A 25,241-nucleotide genomic window follows, 5' to 3' on the forward strand; every position below is an offset into this window, starting at 1 on the left:
TCTTAATATGATAATATTCCAAAATATTATATAATTTTAATTGATAGTTTTTGGTTTAGGGGTTGAGAAATCACCTTTTATGATAATACTGTTCAGAGTCCCCTTGAGGATGATTGAATCCCTCTTCTGATATAATAATATAGACAAATTAAATAGAATATAATATTTCCAACACATTGCAAAAAATGAGATTATTGTAGGAAAAAACCATTGTGTTGTCCATGTGCAATCTACCAAGCTCTGTTAAATTCTACCTCCATTAAATGTCAGCATCACTGACAAATATTTATTCACGGGGTAGAGGATAATAGGAATATAGGATTAAAGCTGGCAGTGGTGTTAGAAGTAATATATCTAGTCTGATCCCCTCTTTTTCTCATATCCTGGCCAGAATCATGGTCCAAGGTCCTCCTTTTTGAGGAAACCCAGTCTGTTTGCTTCAGTTTGCTCATCTGTAGCTCCCCTGAGCTAAAGAAGGAAATGGCAAACTGCTCCAGTATCTATGCCAAGAAAGCTCTGAATGAGGTTATAAAGAGCTAGACATGACTGAAAAACAATTGAATAGCAACAAATAAAAAAGCAAGAGAAGTGATATGACCGAAGTCATACAGAAAGTAACAAAAGAGCCAGGATTTGAATCTAGGTTCTCTGTCTCTAAATCACAATTCTTTCTATTGCATTACTTCCATTTTGCAAAACAAAATGACCAGAAGCAAAGTTTTCAAACCAGGCTGATTTCTAAGGACCATCTAACATATTTTGGAAAGAACATTTGAACCACAAGTCTTAATTCTTAAAGACTGGTCCTGGTTCTAGGACCAGCACTGCCCCCTTCACTAGCTGTCTGATGTTAGGCAAGGCAATAACCTCTACATAACCTCTAAGGTCTCTTTTCAGCCTTAAAATCTGGGATCCAATGAACCACCATGGATCACTAGTCCTCTTTTTCAAAATATGGCAAAAACAATATGGGCTGAGCCCCATAGATGCAGTACTTTGTAAATCCCCAGATACTACATAAATATCAATTTTTGTTCAGTAATTTTTCAGTCATGTATGATTTTTTGTGATCCTATTTGGAGTTTTCTTGACAAAGATACTGGAGTTGTCTGCTATTTCCTTCTCCAAATCATTATACAGATAAGGAAATGATTTGAACTTAGGTTTTCCATACTTCAGGTCCAGTGCTCTATCCTCTGAGCCACCAGCTACCTTGTAAATGCCAGTGTCATTATTGTTATTATTATTATTATTATTATTACTATTACTGCTTCTGAAGTCAAGCATCAGAGTTACAAAAGTGATGGGACTGCCCCAGCCAAATCCTTTTCCCTTATTTTCCACTATGTCTGTATTCCAAATCAAAAGCAGAGCATAAACAGATGTTTTGGTTTTGATGTTTGCAAAGATTCTGTTTCGACTTATATGAACTGATGTTGAGTGAAATGAGCAGGACCAGAAGATCATTACAACTTCAATAACAATACTATATGATGATCAATTCTGATGGACGTGGCTCTCTTAAACAATGAGATGAACCAAATCAGCTCCATTTGTTCAATAATGAATAGAACCAGCTACACCCAGCAAAATAACTCTGGGAAATGAGTGTGAACCACAACATAGCATTTCCAATCCCTCTGTTTTTGTCCACTTGCATTTTTTATTTCCTTCACAGGTTAATTGTACATTATTTCAAAGTCCGATTCTTCTTGTGCAGCAAAATAACTGTATAGACATATATACATATATTGTATTTAACATATACTTTAACATATTTAACATATACTGGTCTACCTGCCATCTGGGGGAGGGGATGGAGGGAAGGAGGGGAAATATTGGAACAAAAGGTTTTGCAATTGTCAATGCTGAAAAATTACCTGTGCCTCAAATTTCTCACCCACAAAATAGATCTTTTGATGCTTTGATTATCCTCATTAGGAATAGATGAAGATGATGTCCAGTGATATGGTTAATAATAATAATAGCCAGTGGGCAGCTAGATGGTGCATTGGATAGAGCACCAGGCCTGTAGTCAAGAAAAGTTGAATTCAAATCTAGTTTCAGACACACACTATTTGTGTGACCCGTCATTTAACATGGTTTGCCTCAATTTCCTCATCTGTAACATTAGCTGGAAAAATAAATGACAAACCATTCCTGTATCTTTGGCAAGAAACTTCCAATTAGGACATAAAGAGTCAGACACTACTAGAAATGATTAAATAAGAACAATAGGTAGCACTGTTGTAGTGCCTACTGTGTGCCAGGCATTGTACAAATATTTTCTCATTTTCTCAACAACCCAGGGAAATAAGTGCTCTTATAACCCATTTTACAGATGAAAAAAACTGAGGTAAACAGAAATTAAGCAATTTGTCCAGTATTATATTGTTAGTAAGTGTCTAAGAAATTTAAACTCAAGTCTTACTGACTTCAGGCCTACAGCTCTATTGCAACCACTTAATCACTCCTATTTTGCTGGATTCTTATTTATTTTGTTATAACCACTTGAATATAGAGCATTTCCAAGTAGGAGCTTCCAATATCATCCACAAGACCATATCACATTCACTGGAAGATAGTGCTATGATGAGTAACTAAAGGCAAAAGGAAAGCTTTTAAGGAGATTGTAAAAGCAGAATAAGAGAATTCAGAGAAGGAAATTGCACTTTGAGAATTGAGAGGTGAACAGACTCTGATGAACAGCATGATGAAGTCCAAGATGTAGCCATGTTGATAGCTGGCTAAAGCATAGGAGAGGTGCAGAAATTATGAGACATCTTTAAGAGTCATTTACATAGATTTTAAAATCTCCAAGGACAAAAGAGAGGGAAACCATAAACCAGGGAGTAAAGATATAGGGAAGATCGCCCAAATTCTGAATTCACAGGATCTAAAATGATGAGAATTTACTGCATTATAATGTGAAAGAAGATAATAAAACCTTCACATGTGCCAGGCAAGAGATGGCTTTCTTTTCTTTTTTTCCATTTTCAGATAATTCTTTTTATTAGTTTTTTATTTAAAAAAAAAGATTAGTTTTCAGTATTTGCTTTTACAAGATTTTGATCTACATCATATTTTTGTAATCATATTATGTTATATTATACATGTACAATCATATTAAACATATTTCCACATTAGTCATTTAGTGAAAGATGATTTTCTTTAAAAACACACACATACACACATATACACACACACCCTCTCTGTTCGCCATCCCACGGGGCTTTAAGGTACTATTAATGATGCAAAGATGAAAAAATGCAACATTAAAATGGAGAAAGGAATATGTCCCCAGAAAAGAAAGGCTAGGGCAAAAGGACAATGTCCCCTCCTTCTGGCAATAGATCACAAGCTGTAATTTCAGTGGTTAAACCAGGGGATTTCCACTTCTTTCCTTTTATATCCCACATCTGATATCCCTTTAAGAAACAATTATAATCTTCCACTCTATTCACAAACATCTGGGGTTGTTGAAAATTTTTTTTTTTTTACTGCATGGGAGGCATGTAAGGGAGTCATCAAAATTGTGAAACGCCATAAGTCTCTGCATGAGATAGAATTTCAAAGTAGGTCATCTTTCTGGGCTAAATTCCCAGTTAGCATACCTGACATACTATTGTTGCTGGCATTGGTCCTTTAAAGAAACATCAGCAATTTGTGGCTGTTTACTGACCATTCACCTGTTCTCCCATCTATTCATTCAGTCTCTCTTTCCAAATCCTGTGTCTTTTTAGATTTCTACCCACCCACTGTTTGGAGCTTGTAAATGTCTATGGATATGCCTATTTCTACACATGGTACTATGGCAATTGGGAGTCTGCTTTGTAATCTCCAATTTGAGATACCAGTGAGTTACTAGCCGGAATAATATCCCATCGTCAACTTAGTTAAATTAATATTTAATAAATGCCTACTATGTGCAAAGCACTAATGCTACCTACTAGGGATACAGAAATGAAAAATGGTACCACCTTCAAAGAACTTACAATGTGATAGGGCAAGTGTAGAGTATCTATATTAATATATATGATCTAAAGCAGTTAGGTAACCCAGTGAATTAAGTCCTGAACCTGAGTCAGAAAGACTGGAGTTCAATGACTTAAGCACTGTCTGCCTCGATTTCCTCAAATGCAAGATGGGGATAATAATACTATTACCTCACCTACAACACCAGGGTTGTTGTGAGGCTAAAATAAGATATTTGTTAAATTCTTGGCAAAGCTTAAGAGTATTGTGATGATGATGATATGAAAAAGGTAGAAAAGAAAGTTAAGGTCTTTTTCAGAAAATTTAAGAAGGTAGAGACTCCTTTTAGCTTTAGGATAGAGGACATTAAGGAAAATTTCATGGGGAAAAGTGGTATATGAGTTTCCTAAAAGTAGAGATTTTAATTCATGGAGAAGAAAAGAGAAAATGCATGGGGGTGGGAAAGGAAAGAACAAGATCAGAAAACAGTTGGCAGGTTTTTCTAGACTGGAAGTAACACAAAATAAGGCTGAAAAGGTAGGTTGTAATCACATTGTGGATCCTCCTTTAATCATCTTTGAAGGTGATGTGGTTCTTTTCCTTACCCAGAAAGACACTTTTTATTATTTTTGTACTTGATCTCATTTCTTCCTATCTCTCCCAAGTTTGTATCCACAATAATTCTTTCTCTCCTTCCGTATCCCTCTCTTTTTCTGTTTTCCCCCCTTCCCTCCCTTTACTTTCTCTCCTTTTTTCAATGTCTATAAATGCTCAACTCTGCCCTGTCCTTAGGTAATCTCCCTTCAAGCATCCTGAGCATTATTTGTTAATATTCCCTCCAACAGAATGTTTCTTAACTACTTTTCTCAACAGGAAGGTGTCATGTTTTCTCACCAGTTCTTGCTCAACAGAACCAAACTTAATTCCCAAACAATCCCATTAACAGTTGCCCCATTAACAATTCTAGAATGGACCAATGTTTCATGCAAATAACCTGACCTAGACACTCAAAAATCTTAAATGGATCTCCATTGCCTATGAGGAAAAATACATCCCGCCTTGACATTTAAAATTCTTCAGTTTGACTCCCATTTACCTACCCAACCTTATTTCATACTATTCATACCATTTCTTTTCATGTGTTCTATATTCTGTTCAAACTGAACTACCAGCCATTTATTCCCCCAAATACTCCCATTTCTTGCTTCTTCATGTATTTACAGTGTTCCTCATGCTTGAAAGTGTGCTCCTCTCCATCACTTCTGGGAAATCTTAGAAATCTTCAAAACTTTACTCATGTGCTACATTTTCAGGAAAGCCTTTCCTTGTAATATTCTCCTCTAAAATGTAATATTCTCTGGGAGCAGGTTTCTTGGGGGGCTTCTGGGAGCAGCCTTCATTTCAGCTCAGTGATCTCCCCAAATGCAGCCAGGAGTTAAAGTCCAAATCCTTTATTGTTTTCTTCAAAGTCTTGTCTCTTTTCCTGGGGCCCAGTTAGCTTTAATAGAGGCCTCTCTCTCTCTCCTTGTTTCCAAGAGCTCCTGTCACTAGCCCTCTGCCTCTGCCAACTTCAGCCTCCAGCCAGCACAAAGGTGTAAGATGGAATGAATCTATCTCCTCCTTGGAGAGCTTCTAGTGGGCTTCTGTGTCTGGCCCTGAGAGCTTCTTGCTTATATGCTGTACACTGAGTATACCCATCAATCATTGTATCACTAGGAAATCATTATTTGCTGTAGCACTGTAATCAGTGCTAAACTAGATTTAACCACTGTCTCCTCAATTCCACTTAGTACCTTGTTTCAAATTCTGGCCCATAATATCTCCTTGTAGGATCAGATCAATCATTCTGTGTTGGAATCTTTACAAAGTGTTAAGCCATTGGAGTTGATTTGATCTTAGAAAGAGATATTTTGGGCCAGAACTTGAAACAAAGTACTAAGTGGAACTGATAGAAAACAATGCTTGAGTTCACACTTTTAGAGAGCTCATAAGTATCTAAGTACTCAATGGAGTTCACATGTTTGGGAGAATACAAGGCTGGCTTAGTCTGAATTCACACCTCCCTTGAAGTTCTTAGGACCAGAGAGCACTCTGGGAGATAACCCATAATCCCTGCCTCGAGAAGGAGGAGTTGACCTTTGGGAGATGACATATATGGAGGAAACTCTTAAAGCTAAGTAGAATTACTCTGGAACATCGACGGGGGTCGGAGACAGACACTCTGGAAGAAAGCCTTACAAGCCCACAGACACTCTGGAAGAAAGCCTTACAAGCCCTATCTTCCAGGCAGGAGAGATTCATTGCATCTTCCAACTTGGTACTGGCTGGAGGCTGAAGAAAGCAGAGGCAGAAGCCAAGGACAAAGCTGTAAGAGCTCAAGCAGAGAGATAGATCTCTGAACTAACCGGGCTAATTTGGAAGGAGAAATAAACGTTTGCATTTTTACCAGCCTGATGGATTTTGGAGTAATTATTGATTGTAACTGAAACTAAGTTTGCCCCCGGGAAAACCACCACAATACTGAAATATGCTAAATTAGATAAATATTGTCTCTATCAATTCCACTGTCTTAGTACCTTGTAAGAATCCTAACATTTCCTAATGCCCCAAACGTTAACTACCCTCTAACTCAATTTTCCTTACACTATACTTACTATCCTGTTTTATACTAAGTAGAATTTTTTCTCATATTGCCTTTATTATTTTTCTTTGAAACATGGGATTAGAAAAGCCATTTCTCTAACTGTTAACAGACTGCACATAAAACTGCAAATCTACCATATACAATTTGCTACCTTTTAAAAAGAAGTTATATATATATAATATAGAATAAAATTATGTCCTTTTTTCTTCTCTCCCTTAATGCTAGAAATGGCTATCATTAGATACAAATAGTGTATGTATATACACATACATATATACACACATAACATACATGCATGCATTGTACAAATAAAATATTCTATACATATTTCTATTTACCATTTCTTTCTCTGGATAGTATCTTTCTTTGTATGTCCTTCATATTTAATTTGGGACTTAGTCACTCAGTCACTCTTAAAACAATTCTGCTATTACTTTATATAACATTCTCTTGGTTCTGCTCATTTAGCTCATTATTTTGTGCGTCTTTCCATGCTTTTCTAAGATCATTGGGTTTGTTATTTCTTATTGCAGAGTACCATTCTATCACAACCATGTACCACAACTTGTTGATGGTCATTCCTACAATTTCCTGTTACTTGCCACCACAAATACAACTGCTATAAACATTTGGAAAAAGACTTAGCGGTATCACTGGTTCAAAGGATATAGGCAGCTTAATAATTCCTGGGACATAATTCCAGATTGCTATTGAAGTTGATTGGATCAATTTTCAATTCCTGTGGCAGAATTTAAGGTCACTGAAGCAGAAACCATTTCATTTTGTCTGTATCTTCCAAGAAAATAAGTGTCTTGCATACAAATAGGAAATATAAGCTGGGCAAAAGATGAGCGGGGCCTGAACTAGGGCTGTTGGCAGTATGAACAGAAAGGATAAAAAGACATCCTGAAGATAGAAAAGGCAAACCTTAGCATTAATGCTATTATGCTGTCTTTAGTGTGGCATGATGGTGACCTAGAATTTTAAAGGCTATTCTAATAAAATGCAATCTCTTAAGATTATCTTACCAACCTAAAAAGTTTACAAAAGTGTGGTACACCGAAATGTATTGGTTTGTAGTTACAGGGCCTGGTTTTGAATCCTGACTAGATATGATCAAAATAGTCAAGTTGTAAAGGGCAGGATGGGTTTGGGGGAAAAGGAAAGGTTAAAAAAAAAAGTATTGTTATGTATATACTAAGTTTAAACTGCTAATGAGGTAGTGATTAGTAGACAACTATGGATGTGGGACTGCAGTTCAGAACATATTTGACAATCTATCCTATGCACTGGGATAATTATTTTTTAAAAATATTTCCCCAAATCCACAGTTCTTCCAATGTAGATAGTTTTGTAAAAGACACCAGCAGTGGCAAAAATCCAAAACAGAAATCTTGTTTAGTTTTTGCCTTTATTAACTACTCCAATATTTTAATGATGTGTTTTTCCTTATTATGTACTCTTTTTACCAAAACTGATCATAAATATGCCTTTTAGGTAAAGGTTTTCACAAGATGTTGTGGCCAAAAAAACGCAAAAAAAATTCAGTGGCAAATCCTCTAGTGATAAAAGATCCTCATCCCTTTCATTTTACAGAATGAAGGGTTGGAAAGATCAAGGGCCTTGCTCGAGGTTACAACCCCAATATTCTACAGCTGGGATTCATAACACAGACTTTGACTCCACATGCATAAAGGTTCAACTCCCACCCATACAACCATTAAAAGTTTGGTGGGATCTCCAGGATCAAACTACCACAGTTTTTAAAATTCCACAATTACTTCCATGCCACATAAGGAAACTTCACTTAGAAATGCTAGCAGAAAAATTAGTAAAATTAGTAACAATTCAAGGTCTGCAGGAGAGTGATGTCAAAAACTTTTTTAATCTGTGGAAGGGCCCACCTCCTAAGAAGTCTTAGAACGTCTTCTGAAAAGTGTAGGCCCTTACTAAAAATTTCCAGATGTCTCCTCTACCTCCCCCAAAAGCAGCATGTGACATGAATACTTTTAAGAAAAAAGGTGCAATATATACCCAAATAAACATTTCACCAAATGCATATATAGATTTTATTTTTTAAAGAAATTATAAATATTCAACGACATAAGAATTTTATTCTTCAAAGCCCCCAAATAATTTAATCTTATATTCATTCCTTAGGAACTATTCTTCCAACGATAGACAACCTAAGGGGAAAAAAAGATATTTTAGAAAATTAAAACTTCAAAAAAACGTATTGTTTACTCTGACATCAATTAAAAATACTTGTAATGTCTTCCCTGAGAAACTTCAACAGCTCCCCTAATATAAATAAAATTATATTAAAGATAAAATTTTTAATGTTGCTAGTTTCACTTAACTTTAAAATACACACTGAAGTAAAATTTTCAAAACAAAATAGGGTTATATCAAATAACTTGATCTCAGAAAGCCTTTGAACTAGGGTATGTATCTGTTTTCTTAAAAACATCTTCTCATAAAAGAAAAAATTATTTTGTTATTCTAAAACTACAAAGAACAGAGGGGCCTGCAGGGCATTTTGTTTGTGCAAGAGTGTTTGGCAAAGATAGGTGAAGTTGAAAGCTGCAAGGTCAGCTCAGTTCATCACTAACTTCCTGTGGAAAGTTCTTCAATGAGTACCTAATGTAAACTAGAAAATGCAGCTGCTAAGACCATTTTGAAATAACAAAAAAAAAAAAAAAAAAAAAAAAAAAAAAAGTACTGGTACAGATAATAACAAAAAAGAATAGTAAAAATAATAGGCTTCCTCTCCTATCAATGTTTAAAACCACTTAAGACTAAAAAGTATAAACACATCAGGCTGTTCTGGCTCCTCAAATTTCAGATTTCAAGAAAAAATGCCTCTCAATTCAGCTCTAACTAGAAAATTAACACTTTTGCTCAGCTCATCTTCTGAGAGATTTAATCATTTTTGAAAAAATATTTTATTATTACTTATTTTTTATTTATATTTATATTTTTATATTTTCATTTTCTAGTAATTCTTTAACCATCACAAAACGAGTCATGGCAGGAGGTGATTGTGTCCCCTAACTGTACCTACCAGAGTGTTCTGCCCATACCAGGGAGCAATAAAGACTTTTTGGATGCATACATAGCAAAAATAATGTTTCCATATACTCCCTTCTCTGGCTATTTTTTTTTTTAATTTGCAATTTTTCCTTATCTGCATATTGGCACATTCCACCCATTCTTAATGCTTGATTTAATTAAATAAGCATCTCAACACCTCCGCCTTTCCCCAACTGAAAACTCTAGGGCTCTAGGATTTATAAGGTTAATAAATGGCTATCAACTCACATTTTCCTTAGAATTCTCCCATTCAATAGGGAGATTGCTTACTACCACTGCATTTCTCTCAACCTTAAGTTTCTTAAACTATAAAAATATAGAGCTTAGACTAGATCTCACTATGGTCCCTTATAGACTGAAAATTCCATAATTTTCCAAAACTGGATCTGCTTCCTTGGAATCACACTGTTGTTCACTGACAAAATGAAAATGTTTGAATTTACTATGCTCTGTATTTTTCCTAATATATGTGTGGGAAAAGGTGAAGAACTTACAGATTCTAAAGTAGATCAAGCCTTATAGATCAGTTTTGGCTTCTCCGGAGTCATGCGAGTTTAGATAAGGCCTGGACTATATTCCATTGTCCAACGAAGGGAGTGGCCAAAGAAGCTGTGTATCACCTTGTCTACTACATTCCACTGACCAACTAGGGCAACAGTAGACTTACATGACCAATCACAACATACAGAGGGTGGGATTTTGGAAGTTCTTTGACAGAAATGTATAAAAGCTGTAAGCATTTTCAAAGCTCTGGCCCTATACTGCTGTGAAATTTTGCTCACAGAACAGGATGGGGTCCGCTTCTCAAGATTCTAATAAATAATACTGCCTTCTATGAGATCTCTATAGTAGTCAAATTGGGTAGGTCTTTTTGTCCCAAACATATAGAACTTAGCTTCTTAACTGCTTTATGCAAAGAAACTCCAGCTATATTAAATAATTGTATCAGCCTTGCTAAAAGTGCTTTCTTAGACTATTTTTCAAATATATTCAAATATTTCAAATATAAATGTGGGTATTCAAACACTATATATATTAGATAGTTGGCTCCTGGAGATCCCACCAAACTTTTAATGGTTGTATGCGTGGGAGTTGAATCTTTATGCATGTGAAATCAAAGTCTGAGCTATGAATCCCAGCTAAATCCAAAATAAAACCTTGATATTTCATAGAATTAAGGATTCTGTGAAGAAATACTGATGCTAGTGATAGACCTCCCTAAAATACTGAATAAAACAATTATGTGGAAGTTGCATACAGAAATTTTCCAGTATGAAAATTAAATCTAATCCTTTTATTTTGCTCCAAAATTTATTCTATCCCCCTTTATTCCAAGGATATTCTATGCCATCAATCAGCATTTATGGATTCTAATCTATCTATCCACTCTTACACCTACCTAATTACCCATCTATAAAATCTAAATGTGAACAACCTTAATTTTAAGCTACTTCACAAACTCCAAAAGGGAGAAAAATTAATAGTATAAGAGCTAGCTAATTAGCTTTATCCTCAGAGTTGTACAGTGAGTTCTGTACTAAATGTAATCTCATTTAGAAAGCTGTGACCTAGTTCACATTTATCCACCCTTTTTAGCAATGGAGCTTTATACTTAAGAGTTTTAAGGTTTATAACACAAAACCTACATATAAGCATTCTAGCAATAAAAACTTCCCTCAATAATAAGGTAGCCTTAAAAAAAAGCATCTAATTTGAAGAGTGAAAATCTGGATTATAGCTTTATCTGTATTATGAATTCACTTCTGTGACCTTGAACAACTTTAAATTTCTCATGCTCCAAGGCATACAGGAGGATTTTTAAAAAATACCTATTCCTATTTCATAAAGATTACAGAATCATAGATTTTATGCTAGAAGAGGCTCAGATGTCATCTGGTTGAAGACCTTCGTTTTACAGATGTAGGAACTGAAATGATTTGTCCAAAGTCATTCAGAGAGGAAGGAATACAGCCAAGAATTAGACTCAAGACCAATCACTGAAAATCTAGTACACATTTTCCACTAAACCATCCTACCCTCATAATATGAAACTATACCAATTTCTTGGAATGGTCTAAAATTCATGATGTAACTAGGATTATCAACATGCTTTGGGGAAATGAGACAAATTCCTTTTGCTCATCAGTGGACACTACATATAGAACAGAGACCCGCTGTAGTCAGCAATATAGTTCATTCTAAATTACTAATAAGTAGAGGAGGGAAGCGGCTTCTAATGTCAGAAGGCTAGGTTAAGTAAGATCCAAATTTAGTAAGCAAGAAAATTTTAGATCTTGAAGGTTAAAGACTAGAGGACTTCAAACTATTCAAAAATTTGGGATCACCAAACTAATTAGAGAGGAACTTGATATATAAAAGGACTCATTATGATTTAAGTAATTTAAGCCTAAGTTTATTGAAAATAATTTGATTTACATTTGCACTAATTTTGATTATATCTGTCATATAATGAATTTTAAAACTGGAAAAAAAACTAATAAATAATCTAGGTCAAACTCTTCAATTTATAGAGGAGGAAATAGGTCTGTTGGAAGTAACTTACCTAAGATCAAAAGGCTAATTAATAGTAGGTTAGACTAAGGCTTAGATATCTTTTCTCCAGCTCAGTGCTCAAGTTCCATTTCCTTGCCCTTCCTCTTTACAGCCCAGGGGGGCAGGAACAATCCTAGAACCCCTTGGAAGATAGAAAACAGGGGCATATATAAACGTGGGTATCCAGATTTGTGACTTTATTATCATTCAGTCACTCAGATATTTAAATTAGTAGTATAGTTTTGTGGAAAGAACACTGGAATAAAAAAATTAGGGGGAGTATTCTGGCAAGGTAGCAAAGCAGATCAGAAAATTTCAAGCTCTCCACATTAATCCCAGAGATAGATCAAATTCACACTTCAGGATGCAGACTTGGGGCAGAACAAGGTCTTGCTAGGACAACCCAAGATTAAAGAACCTTAGCACAGGGTTTAACCAGTGTGAAGTGCAACCATCTCCAGGCTACAACAAATGTGTTTTACTTGAAAGCTGTGATCAAATAAAGAATCTTGACAAAATAATGCAAGAAATGATCAAAGAAAATTGTTCTGGAGTGACAGATCATGAGGGGAGAGTAGAAATAGGGAAAAACAAAATCCAATCACTACCTCAAAGAGATCCTTTGTGGAAAACACAGGAATATTACTGCCAAATTTTTAAACCCCCAGATCAAAAAGAAAAGTCTGTGATAAACAAAACAAAACAAAAAAACCCAATTCAAATATACTGGGGATAATACAATTAGATTTGTACAGAATTTTTCAGCAGACACAATAAGACTGCATGTCCTGGAATAATATATACAATCAAAAGAACTAGTCTTGTGGCCAAAAATATCATATCCAATAAAATTATCTATAATATTGAATGGAAAAAAAAAAAAAAAAAAGACTTTCAATGAACTTGCAAATTTTCACAACTCTGTCTCAATTAACTCTGAACTTAATAGAAAATTTAACACAGAAGAGCCAATATCCAAGGTTAATTTCAAGGTACTCAATATGAATAAAGTTTAGGCTTTTTATATGGAAATGTATACCATATGTTTAAGAGATTGACTTCAATTATTAAGTAGTTGAAAAGAAAGACCGGGACAGAGTTCAATATGATCTGAGTCTAAAAAGTAAAACTGTTTAGGAAAAGATAAAAATAATAAACATGTTATACAAACAAATGAGATGCAAAGAAAGAAATGACAAGAAGCATTAAAGGAAGGGAAAAGGAGAAAAAAAAAGTTTGGGTTTTTTTGAAAACCTATTCACATCAGGAACGGATTAAATAGGTAACATTACATATATTATTAGGGGTATATCACCCTACAAAATTTAGAAAGAAATAAGGGGGGAGGGAATAAAATAAGCTGGAATATAGAAGGGTGTACAGAATAATTATAGTGGGTCAAGGAATGTAGATTAATGGGAAAAGGAAAAAGGGCAGGAAAAGGTGACATAGGATAAGGTGGGGGTACAGAAGGGTGTTTAGATTAACAGGAGTGGAACAAGGTGTATGATTAATGGGAATGGTTTAAAGAAGGAAGGAGGGGGAGAAGACAAGGGAGGGATGTATTGGTGAGGGGAAGTTAAGTAACAGCAAGGCAAGTTAAAGAACATAATTAAAATAGAAGAGTTAGCAGAGATAGAAAATAAGGGAGATACACAAACACTATAATAAGGACCAGAAGCAGAATTTATTAAGAAAAGTAGGATAGTTATCATTGATCTTAAAGTCAAACTTAAAGATGCAAGAGAGAAATTTACATTATGTCAACCATATTAATATTTGTCTTAGCTGTATATTTACATATGGATAAATATGGGTATATCTACCTGAGCACATGTGGGCATGTATACATGTAGGTGTATGTATAGATATATGTGTATTATGTATGTGGGGGGGGAGGGTGTGAGAGAATGTATGAGTGTATAAATATATCTGTGCTTAACTGTCGGCTGCTTGGGCAGGTGAAAGGGATGAAAGAGGAAAAAAATAAAGTAAAAAGTACACAACAGAGAACAAAAGAATAACCTACAAGGAAGCAAAGAAAAAAAAGACACTCCATAAATATAATCTGTTATCATACATGCTTTCTTGAAATGAAAATTTATTTTTATGTATTTTGAATACTCTGTAATGTTCTGCTGGGCACATGACAATGTTTTGTTTCATTTTATTTTCTGCTTCTGTCTTTCTTTTTCTATTTTTTTTCTTATTTTGCATTAAGTTCAATAAAAAGAAAAAATTAAGTTCTAGCCTTATCTTTGCCACTACCTATGTGACCTTAGAGTGACTTCTTATCTCCAAGTCTAAGATATTTGATTCTAATTCTAAATGATTCAAAATACTCCACTATGGCTCAGGTTTCAATTTAAAGAGGAACAAGTCTGAAATATCAGAGATCTCAAATAGGTTGTTAAAAGCTCAATTTAATTCCATTTTTTACCCAACAAATGCACTTCTGGGCCATCTAGTTCCTATCCCACAGTTTTTTCATGAGCTCAACAGCATTCAAGAATGGGAGTTGTACAGTTTCAATTGATCAAGGGTGGACAGAAGCAGCTACACCCAAAGAAAGAACACTGGGAAATGAATGTAAATTGCTTGCATTTTTGTTTTTCTTCCCAGGTTATTTTTACCTTCTGAATCCAATTCTTCCTGTGCAATAAGAGAACTTTTCAGTTCTACACACATATATTGTAGCTAGGTTACACTCTGACATATTTAACTTGTATAGGACTGCTTGCCATCTGGGGGAGGGGGTGGAGGGAAGGAGGGGAAAAATCAGAACAGAAGTGAGTGCAAGGGATAATGTGGTAAAAAAAATTACCCAGGCATGGGCTCTGTCAATAAAAAGTTATAATAAAAAAAAAAAGAATGGGAGTTGTAAAATAAGCTCTTCCCTTTTGTTCCTTCTAGGTCAGAATCTGATAAGTGCCAAGTCGCATTCTGGACATAATGTAATCCTACTTCTCATTATTAACCTACCAACTTCTATGAATCTGAATAACATCTCCTCCCCTCCTCCCTCTTTTAGTTACAATAACTAACCATCACTACTTTGTCTAAATGAATTAAAGTGTGAAGCTAAATGAACTAAAAGTTCCAATAAAATTAGTCAATCTGATTTTATTATTTTCTCCATCTTACCTCCCAATCTTTTCAAGATAGAGAAGTTATGCTTTCTATTTTTTGAAAGGAAACTGTTACATTCCAAACAATTGTTAATAAAAAAAATCTGGCTGGCAATTAGCTAACATTTAAGACTTTCTTTATTCAAAAAATGTTTTATTTGACTTGTTGAAAAATTACATTAATTCCTTTCTGTCAAAAGTTTAAATAAGCTACTGTCTAAAAGGTAAAACATCGATATTTTAAAAACTTCAAAGTAATACCTATATTCACTTTCACTTAGTACTCACCAGCCATCAACTTATTTCTTCTTTCATTCATATTTTGAATCCCAGGGCTCTCATACACTCCTTGTGAGCTTCAATTAGATGTCCACAGTGTTCTTCTCCTTTCTCAATGATGCTATAAAACACAGTTTAGTCATTATCCAGCAAAAGAGGCATTAAGCTTCTCAGGTAAAAAATATGGACATAACAGAAGGGAGTCAGTCAAGCTATAAAAACTTGTTATAAGAAATGCTGTTGCAGAGACTCTTATAATTACAATTATTTTGATGTCACAGATAATACAGATAACCTACATGTTTAAATTCTGTGTAACAAAATGATGGATTCAGCAAAATAAAAACAAAAATATCCCAAGAGCTGTACCAACATAATAGTCTTTTACTATATACTCATTTCTCCAGAGCATTTTAAAAATATTTTATTAGAAAGAGGCTAGAATTCAGAGATTTCTTCAGGTCTTTAGACTTGGTTTTCTAGCAATGCAATTAGTTAAATAAAATTCTACTGTAACAATAGTAAATTCACCTAAAAATTACCCCAATGTTTTGAGTTTGTCAAGAGTTTGGCATAAGGCTATTTGTGTGTTTCTTTAATATTTCCATGAGTGAAAAATATTTTTGAAGTTTTTTTGGCTTCACACTATTCTAGGGGCAAGAAGAGAAAGAAAAAATCTATTCCCAAAGTGAAAGACAGGCAATGGAATAGGAATAGAACTTAACGATTTCCCCAATTTTGTAAGTTTTGAAAGTGGCAAGTAAAAAGGCATCAAGATAACCCTCATCGTCCAATTCTAGAACCACTGACAAAGACATGTATTCCTGCTTATCTACTGTGCAGCATGTTATTTTTCCCCATGGAAAAGAATCCAAAAACACTGAGATACAAATATACACTAAAATATATTTAGTTCATGTATTCCAAGTGTATTTTGTATCTAGCCCAACACTAGAGCTCAAAGAAAAGTAAAAATAGTAACTCTTTGCCCTCTAAAAACAATATAATTGATATGGCAAGATATGTACATATGAAAACAGGCAATCATATATTGTTCTGAAAGTGTCAAAAGATACATGTTGACAGAGTCTCACGTATCATAGCACTGGACAAATGATTAAAAAAAATTACCCAAGGGAACAGGTAAACAGACCTTCCAGGTGGGGAGAAGGGAAACAATGAAAAAGGGGGATGTGGGAATTAAATACCAGTAATATTAATTGCAAATAAAAATAGTAAGAATAACTGACTTTCATATAGCACTTTAATGGTTGCAAAACATTCTACATACACGATCCTCACAGCTTTATGAGATGGGCACCATGTGTGCTGTCCCCATTTTACAGATGAGGAAACTGAAAAGCTCAGAGAAATGACTTGTCCATAGTTACACAGCTGGAAATGTGAAAGGGGGGAGGTTAAGCTAGATCTTCCTGACTGGAAACAAGAAAAGATCAAAGGTTAAGTAAATGAGAATAGTGGCAAAGATCAAAATAGTCACATGAGACCAGAGAGGGAGGAAAAAAAACAAAGACATTGATAACACCTTGAAAAAAGTACATAAAATGTGCCATGACAAGAACTAATGTGGGTAAATCTTTAAAACAAACTGTACAGTTGATGAAGCTACTGTTTTGTTAACTTGCTTGTGAATAGTACAGAAACGATAGCAGCAAGAATCAAACTCTGGACATGTCGGAATAATGAACCAAATATAACAAAAATACATTTTATAGGAATAAATTTGAAGCCTTTTATACTTAAAAAGAAAAATTACCCGTACAAGTATCAAACAAAGGAGAGCCGGTATTACAGCATTGCATGTAAAAAAAAGTCTAGTTTTAATTGATTTCAAGAGTAAAGTAATTACCAGAAAACTGAATATAGTCATGGATTGAACTAATAGAAGTAGTTATCAGAGCAAGAAAGACACAGCATTTACACTAGCCAGACATCTGGAGTACCAGGCTAAAATCCCCATTTTTGAAAGTTACTGTAAGTTTCCATGGTTCTAGAAACCATGTTACATAAGGATTGATTATTAATTAGAACTGAGGATTCTAAATTCATGAATTTAGCATTTGTTGCATAGATTTATTAGTTTTTTTTTTTTTTTTTTTGCTGAGACAATTTGGATTAAGTGACTTGCCCAGGGTCACACAGCTAGGAAGGGTTCAGTGTGTCAGGCCACATTTGAACTCGGGTCCTCCTAAGACTTCAGGACTGAAGGGCTGGTACCCTATCCAGTGCACCACGTAGCTGCCCCTTGTTGCATAGATTTTCTAAGTCAATTCTCATTTTAGAAATAAGGTAACTGAAGCACAGATGTTAACTAAATTCACAAATCCATGAACTTAAGTCATTGAGAGAACTTAAGTCTGAGTACAAGATTAAGGTATAATTTTATTTATTTTTTTGCCTTTTTTTTTTTTGGCAACATGGCTAATATGGAAATGTGTTTTGCATGATATGACATGTCTAACTGATAATATTGCTTACCGTTCTCAATAAATAGAGGAGGGACTGGGAGGAAAAGAACTCTTAATATGGGGGAAAAAACTTTAAATGAATGTTAAAAATAAAATTTAAGAACAGAAGTTCATTTTTAAAAATGATTTTTTTAAATCATCATAAAATGAGATATAGTTTAGTGTGGCAGATAGAAAACTTGTCTAAAAGGTAGGAAGGACCCAAGTTCAAGTTCTGCCTGTGACAAATGATGGCTTGTGATCCTGCACAAATATAACCTCTCAGAATTCTAGGTAATTCTCCAAAACTCAAAGTTAGAGCGGTGTTCACTTGCATGGGAAGGGAATTCTCTACACTAAAGATATCCAAAACTGAGCTACAGAGGTACAAGCACTCCCAATATGTAACCAGGAAATGTTTGACAAGACAAATACTTTAGAACATAAGATTGTTGATGTGTTTCTAAGTCGATATTCTGCCTTCGAGGATCTTTATGAACGGTTTGATGGTAGTTGGTCACCATAGTTCCAACTGAAACAGATCAAAGGTCCAGTCCCTCCTCTCCCTAGCCCTAAAGTATAACAGATATATAAAATGAGGATATCAGCCACTCGGGGTTATTAAAAATTGGGGAAAAAAAAAAGGAGAGCTGAAAGCTTTTTTTTTTTTTTTTTTTTTTAATTAAACGCCTTCATTCTAAAGAAGAGACATGAAGATTAGAGAAGTGAGCATCTGTCACAAAGGTGAAGGGGCAGGACCGTGACAGGTCCCCTTTGAACCTCCGCCTGCACCACGTGGTCTGGCGCTTCCTAGGCAGTAAGAAAAGTTCGTAGCTCGGGGGAAGCCCCGTCTCCACGGCTTCCTGGAAAACGGGGAAGTTGGTCTAGATTGGAGGTTCTTCACTTGGGGGAGAGGAGAGAGTCTGTAATTACTTTTCAGGGCAATCGTTCTCCTTTGTAACCCTATTTGTTTTATGCTCGGGGAAAACGTGGTTATGGGGGGAGGCTCCTGCGCGCAGGCCGGACGCCACTCACCAAGCATCCCGGGCTTTCTTGGTCTCCGGGCATGCGCAGCACGGTTTCAGCGGCTTCTTCTCCTCGACCTTTCCGGAGGAGTCCGAGTCGCAGCTGGCGGCCGCCAGGGTGGACATCTCCAGAGTAGCTGCACAGGACGGCTTCCTACGCACCCGGAACAACGGGGGTCATTTATCACCCGGAACCCAGCTCCTCTGCCCTCCCTCTCCCCCGCCCGCGGGATTTCCCTAGTCCCTGCACCTAGAGGCGGGGAAGGTCCCCTCTCGTGAATCTCCCACTCGATAGGAACAGAACCGGATCTCACCTCCAAGAACTCAATTCGGGAACTATTTTCCGCACCCCTCCGGAAGTTGGGGAGAAAAAAGAGGAACCGGAAGTCCCGCCTACCCCGCCGGAGCGGCTCTTCCACGGGACAAGCCGAGGAGGATCAGGCTTGCGTCGTACGGAAGGCGGCGGAACCGGAAGTGTACTTAGTGGTGAAGGACGCGACGGGACGGGATGAGACAGGCATTTTAGGGCTTTCACCAAACTACCTTTTTTCTTTTTTCTTTTTTTTTTTTTTTTAATCTTCTTGTATAGTCACGGATGATGAAAGCAGTAAGAATCTAGAAAATGGGTTTTTCCAACTGAGATGATTTTACAAAACAATAAGTCTGCGTGTTTTTCTTGGAGGAAATCAGGGTGAGCTGATGCAGCTGCTCATGTATCCTCCCTCCCTCCTTCCGTGGCAACTTGGTAGAGCAGAACGCTGAATTACACTTGGTGGGACGCTGGAGTGAGGAAGATTTCCGCTGTGTCACCCTCGAGAGCCTCGGTTTTCTTAACTGTAAAATGGGGATAACACCTACCTCCTAGGATTGTTATGTGAATCCAACAAAATAATACTTGCAAAATTGATGAGGTCCTTAATGGTGTGTTGGACCAAAACTGAAGAATTGCAGTCTGATGGAGATCATGATGTTCAGCTTCGGGGCTCCACTTCCTGGGGAGGTTTTCCAGTCTCAAATCCAAGTTACATCAGATCCCCGAGACTCACCCTTTGGAGAGGAATGGAGCACTTTCACCTTGCCATGCCCTACCAGAAATCCCAAGCATGTTCCTGACGTTAAATTTTCCCTATGAAATCCACTTGTGGCCCATCCCACGGCTGCTACCCTCCTTTGGGTCAGTCGGGCACTGCACTCTGTTCTTAGTCTCTTTTGTCTTTCCCCTCTCCCAAACCACCGTGGTATTTTCCCCAAACTCCACTATGCTTCTCAACCCCATTTCTCCTCCTTAACAGCTAACTAACTTTTGGGGGTACTAAGTCCCTTTCAGGATTTAGCTTGCCAGATGGGGGCATGCCCCAACCTCATGGGGTGCTCCCTTTCCAGTAGGAAATTGTGAATTCCACTGAAGAACTTGTCTTTCACATTCTATTTTATATTTACCATTCCTGGTGTCTATTGTAGCCCTTCATTTTGTCTGTAACCTTTTCCCTAAATAAATCTAATTTTTGTCCCTTGTGAATTCTTCATGGGACCAAACGCCAACTTTTGGTGGCTATCATCATCTGATTTCTACATCAACCACATCAAAAATGCTGGAGAAGAGAAAAATCAAGGAGGATATTAAGCAAATTAGGAGTGAAGAACCGATTTCTAAGAATTTTTATTCAGCTGTGTTAGATTCTTTGTGACTCCATTTGGGATTTTCTTGGCAAAGATTCTGGGAGTAGCTTGCCATTTCCTTCTCTAGCTCATTCCTCAGATGAGGAAACTGAGGAAAACATCATTAAATAATTGTGCCAGGATCACACAGCTACTAAATGTCCAAAGTTGAATTTTAATTGACGTCTTGCAGACTCCTGGCATGGCAGTTTATCCATTGCACCATGTAGATGCTCTTTCAAAGAATTTAAGCTATTTGAAAGCAGAATAGGCTGAATTAAGGGGTAAGGAGTTCCCTCTCTTGGGAGGTATTTAAAAATAGACTTGTCAGGAATGTTGTAAAGATTTGGGGTTTTTTTGTTAGATTATTCTAGTAATAGAATATACTAGTATAGAATACTCTATTGCCTCTGCTATCTAACACCTTTGTGACCCTGGGAAAGGCCTTTAGCTTCTTGAGACTCCACATCTGCAAAATGAGAAAATTAGATGAGGTTCTTTTCAGCTTCAGATCTTACAATTGATTTTTTTCCTGCCAGCTGTTCTTATTCCTATTTTAACAGTAGTTATTTGAAAATGAAACATTCTATACTCCAAGAAAAGATTGTATGTTGGTACTGATTATTCCTAGGTTCTTGCCTAGCTAGATGGGTGTTCAGAGAGTTTAAATTACTTTAAACAATTTGGAAGCCTCACTACTTCCTGAGGCAAGCATGGATTATCACTGATCAAATTATAAGTGGATTCTGATTAGGCCTTTTGTTCAAGTGGATTTTTATTACAATCTTACCCCAGGTTAAATTCTTACTATAACTCTACAGTTATTGTATCCAGTCAGAAGGTCAAGTTATGATGTCAGCCCCAGAGGTGGTATTTTCCCCAAAAAAGTACTGTACCTCACTAATTCAATAACTCCTTTTTAGGGTTAATCCACCAGTCAGTGGTGTAATCCACTACTAACCTCTAAACTCCCATCTCTTGGAATAGAATTCATTTAGTAATTTGCCACAACTTAAATGGATTCTTCCTCCTCAATGGTGTCTTTCCCCTGGTTATTTGTGAGTTTCTGCTGGGAAACTTAGCCTTTGTCTTTCCCACTGTTAATCACTAAAACCCCTTTCTTTGCTAAAAACCCTATCTGGATTTAACCAGCTATTAACAGCATAAGACATTTGCCCCTTGATCTAAAATCTAACCCTACACATTTTTTTGAGACAATCCATGACATTGATAGCCCCAATATATTTTTGAAATCCATAACCCCCACTCCCTAATATTTGGGTGGCTAATCCCAACAGTACTAAAAAATACTCTTCCAAAAGGAAATAAAGACTCACATAAGAGATGTATTTTATTTCAGTTACTTTTATTCAGCAAAAATTTTCAAATTTCTACATTATTTTTCCCTAGTATTGCTTAATGAATAATGAATTCAGAATACACCCTTTTTTTTCCCATTAGATATTCCTTTAAAATTTCTGGAAGAAAAATTAATTAAATTTTAAATTTTTTAATTAAAAATTTTAAATTTTAATTTAAAATTAAAAAAACTTATTTTTAATGACTGATTTCAGATAATTTATTTTTGTTTAATGATTATGCCATTTAATCTAGGGAATAAATTCTTAGATTTTAAAGAAAAATTTCAGTTTTTAAAATGTCAAATAATTTGTGTTCCCATCTCTCTCTCTCTCTCTTTTTTTTTTTAATTCAACAATTTGTTAACTATACAGTACAGTACAACAAACTGGGAAAGAAACAAATAATTTAAGAATTTTTTGTTTGTTTTAATCCAATTCATATGAGTTAGTGCTAGACAATGGGGAGGAAGAAGGGATTAACAACTAAATTCATTAAAAAAAAAGTATCCTGTATAAAATGGCAGATGAACCAAGTATTTTTTTTTTTGGATAAAAATTTCTTTACAACATTATCCCTTGCACTCACTTCTGTTCGGGCTTTTTTTTTTCCCTCCCTCCCTCCACCCCCTCCCCCAGATGGCAAGCAGTTCTATACATGTTAAATATGTCACAGTATATTCTAGATACAATATATGTGTGCAGAGCCGAACAGTTCTCTTGTTGTATAGGAAGAATTGGATTCAGAAGGTAAAAATAACCCGGGAAGAAAAAGAAAAATACAAACACCATATCTCTCTTAAAACCTTAACAATCCCAACATATCTCCCGGAATTCTTCAAAAAAAAAACAAAAAACCCAAATGTCAAAGAGTAGAAAAAATATTAACCTTTTGGGGGATGTGTGAGGGGAGCAGAATTCACTTGATTGTAATGACAAATGATGGTATACTCTTATTATATAAACCTCTTTTGTATGTCCACTTTGCTAATTAGTATGCCTTCACTACCACTTTTACATATACTTACCATTCACACTTCAAATTTTTAACCAGAAACATTTTCTCATATGAAAGAATATAAATCTTTGGGCTCTTTGTTTTGTAATAGCTGCCCCAGTGTCATCTTTATCATGATAGCAACAAGTTCTTACGTGATTAAATTTTTTCATAGTATACTAGTTGGTAGAAGTTCCCTGTCAAGGGAATTTTTTCCTAATAGATGATTTGGCCAATAAAGTGAATACCCTGTTAATATGGTAATTCTTGTTCATTTCTTGTTTATACTTTAGTACTTACTAAATGGATAACATGATTTTCTTCAGTGGTACACCTAAAACCCATTCATGTTTGTTCATTCTGAACAACTCTTTATCCACGTTCCCCTATAACTTCTCTAAAGGAGGACAATCTAACATTCTAGGGACTTTTTTTTTTTTTTTTTTTTTTTTTTTAACGTGCCCTCAGGACCAATGTATCAGTAGGTGATTCATCTTTTATTTCTCTCTTCAGAGCCATAATTCTCTACAAAGGCAAGAAGCTTGTTCTAGATTCAACAGAGAAAATGGTTGTGGACCCTCTAAGGCTCTCTATAAATACTGCTAAGAAAGTCATAGGTGGAGTGCAGAATAGGGTGTATATGAAAAGCAAGAATGTGTTCTTTGGTAGCTTCCTATTTAGATTATTGTTACTAATTAATTAAAAGACTTAGTTGTTTCTAGCTTTTGGAAGATTGTAATTGCTATCAAGACATTTAAAAAATTTCAGCCCCACCCTACTCATAGCTTCTGCCTGGTACTCACTACATGACTTACTTATTTCCTTTTCAAGTCACATTTATCTTTATAATGCTTACTCTTCCTCTTGTATGCAAATTTTGCATTCAACTTGCATCTCCTTATTTTCCTTGGGAGACTTAAAATTAGCTTTTCCAGAAATGTGATATTCCATGTTTCATAATCATTTGACATCATCTGATGAATAATAGTTTTAAAGAGGTAGATTTTTATTTCAAGGAAAAGTTTTGAAAGCATTGTACTATTTCTTCAATATAAACTACCCCATTCTCTGACTTCATTTTGAGCCCAGACCATTGTCTATTTGTCATATCTGTCAAATCTACCAATACTGATTTTTTTTTTTTTTGATCTAGCACTAAATATAGAACCTTTCCTATACTCTGTGGAGTAGGAGTGACACCATATGCTGAGACAGAAGAATTACAGTGTTATTTTTGAATCTTGTTTCCCTGAGTAACTGTTTCAATTTTATATTTCTGTTGCCTCCTTTCTACTACAACCTTTCTACCTCTTAAAATGAAATCTTCAAATATTTCAGAGCCCATGAGAGGCAGTGGGGTATAGTAGAAAGAACACTCAATTACAGTCAGAGGTTCTCGACTTGAATCCTTGCCATTTCTTATTTTGTGAGCTTGGACAAGTCATTGCTTTAAGACTTATATTCCTCCTTTTAGTAGATGGTAAGACCTCTTTTTGCTTTAATAATTCATGCTTAACTCATTCTTAACTAAGTAGAATTCATGATTTTTAAAAATCTAGATTCTATAAATCTTGAATATCTGAGCTATCAAATCTTTACTATACATAATTAAACTATGAAGCACATCAGTATCAACAGAGGCTGCAAGGAAACTGGGTGAAGAGAAATAAAACCTGGATTTACCTCCAAAGCCAATCAATTATTGTCTCTATTGTCTTTCAGGGAAAATATAGCCTAATCCACTTGGATTTAAGAGGGTAGGGGGAAGGAGGTGCCCTGGTTAAAAAAAAAAAAAATCTCATAATAAATATTTAAGTGCCTGCTATGTGTCAATCATTGTGCTGAGCTCTGAGAAAACAAAAACAGCTTACAATCAGTGGGAAACAACATGCAAACAAATAAGTGTGTGAGTGTGTGTATCTCAAGCTATATACTAGAAAAACAGGAAATAATTAACAGAGGAAAAGCACTAGAATTAATGGGGATTGGGGAAGGCTTCTTAAAAGAATCCAGAGAACAACCAGGGGAACAGTTAGAGTAAATGCCTGGAGCAGATAGGTGA

The 25,241-nt window shown here is 35.6% G+C and overlaps 1 protein-coding gene across 2 annotated transcripts; it reads right to left on the reverse strand.

Annotated features, from left to right (window-relative positions):
- Nucleotides 1–8,660: 8,660 nt before the first annotated feature.
- On the reverse strand, nt 8,661–19,587 carry LOC100919403 (cytochrome c oxidase copper chaperone). Of its 2 annotated transcripts, none has more exons than XM_012544536.3 (4): nt 19,416–19,502; nt 19,176–19,319; nt 15,682–15,793; nt 8,661–8,805 (listed from the first exon to the last, which is right to left on the reverse strand). In XM_012544536.3, exons 2-3 carry the CDS (start codon nt 19,289–19,291, stop codon nt 15,709–15,711), a joined length of 201 nt encoding a protein of 66 aa, XP_012399990.1. In that variant the 5' UTR covers nt 19,292–19,319; nt 19,416–19,502; the 3' UTR covers nt 8,661–8,805; nt 15,682–15,708. The 2 variants fall into 2 exon arrangements, with proteins under 2 accessions (XP_012399990.1, XP_012399989.1); XM_012544535.3 differs by having other exon boundaries at nt 8,665–8,805; nt 19,480–19,587.
- Between the last annotated feature and the right edge of the window lie 5,654 nt (nt 19,588–25,241).

This window comes from Sarcophilus harrisii, chromosome 3, assembly GCF_902635505.1.
Source record: "Sarcophilus harrisii chromosome 3, mSarHar1.11, whole genome shotgun sequence".
Classification (NCBI taxonomy): Eukaryota; Metazoa; Chordata; class Mammalia; order Dasyuromorphia; family Dasyuridae; genus Sarcophilus; species Sarcophilus harrisii.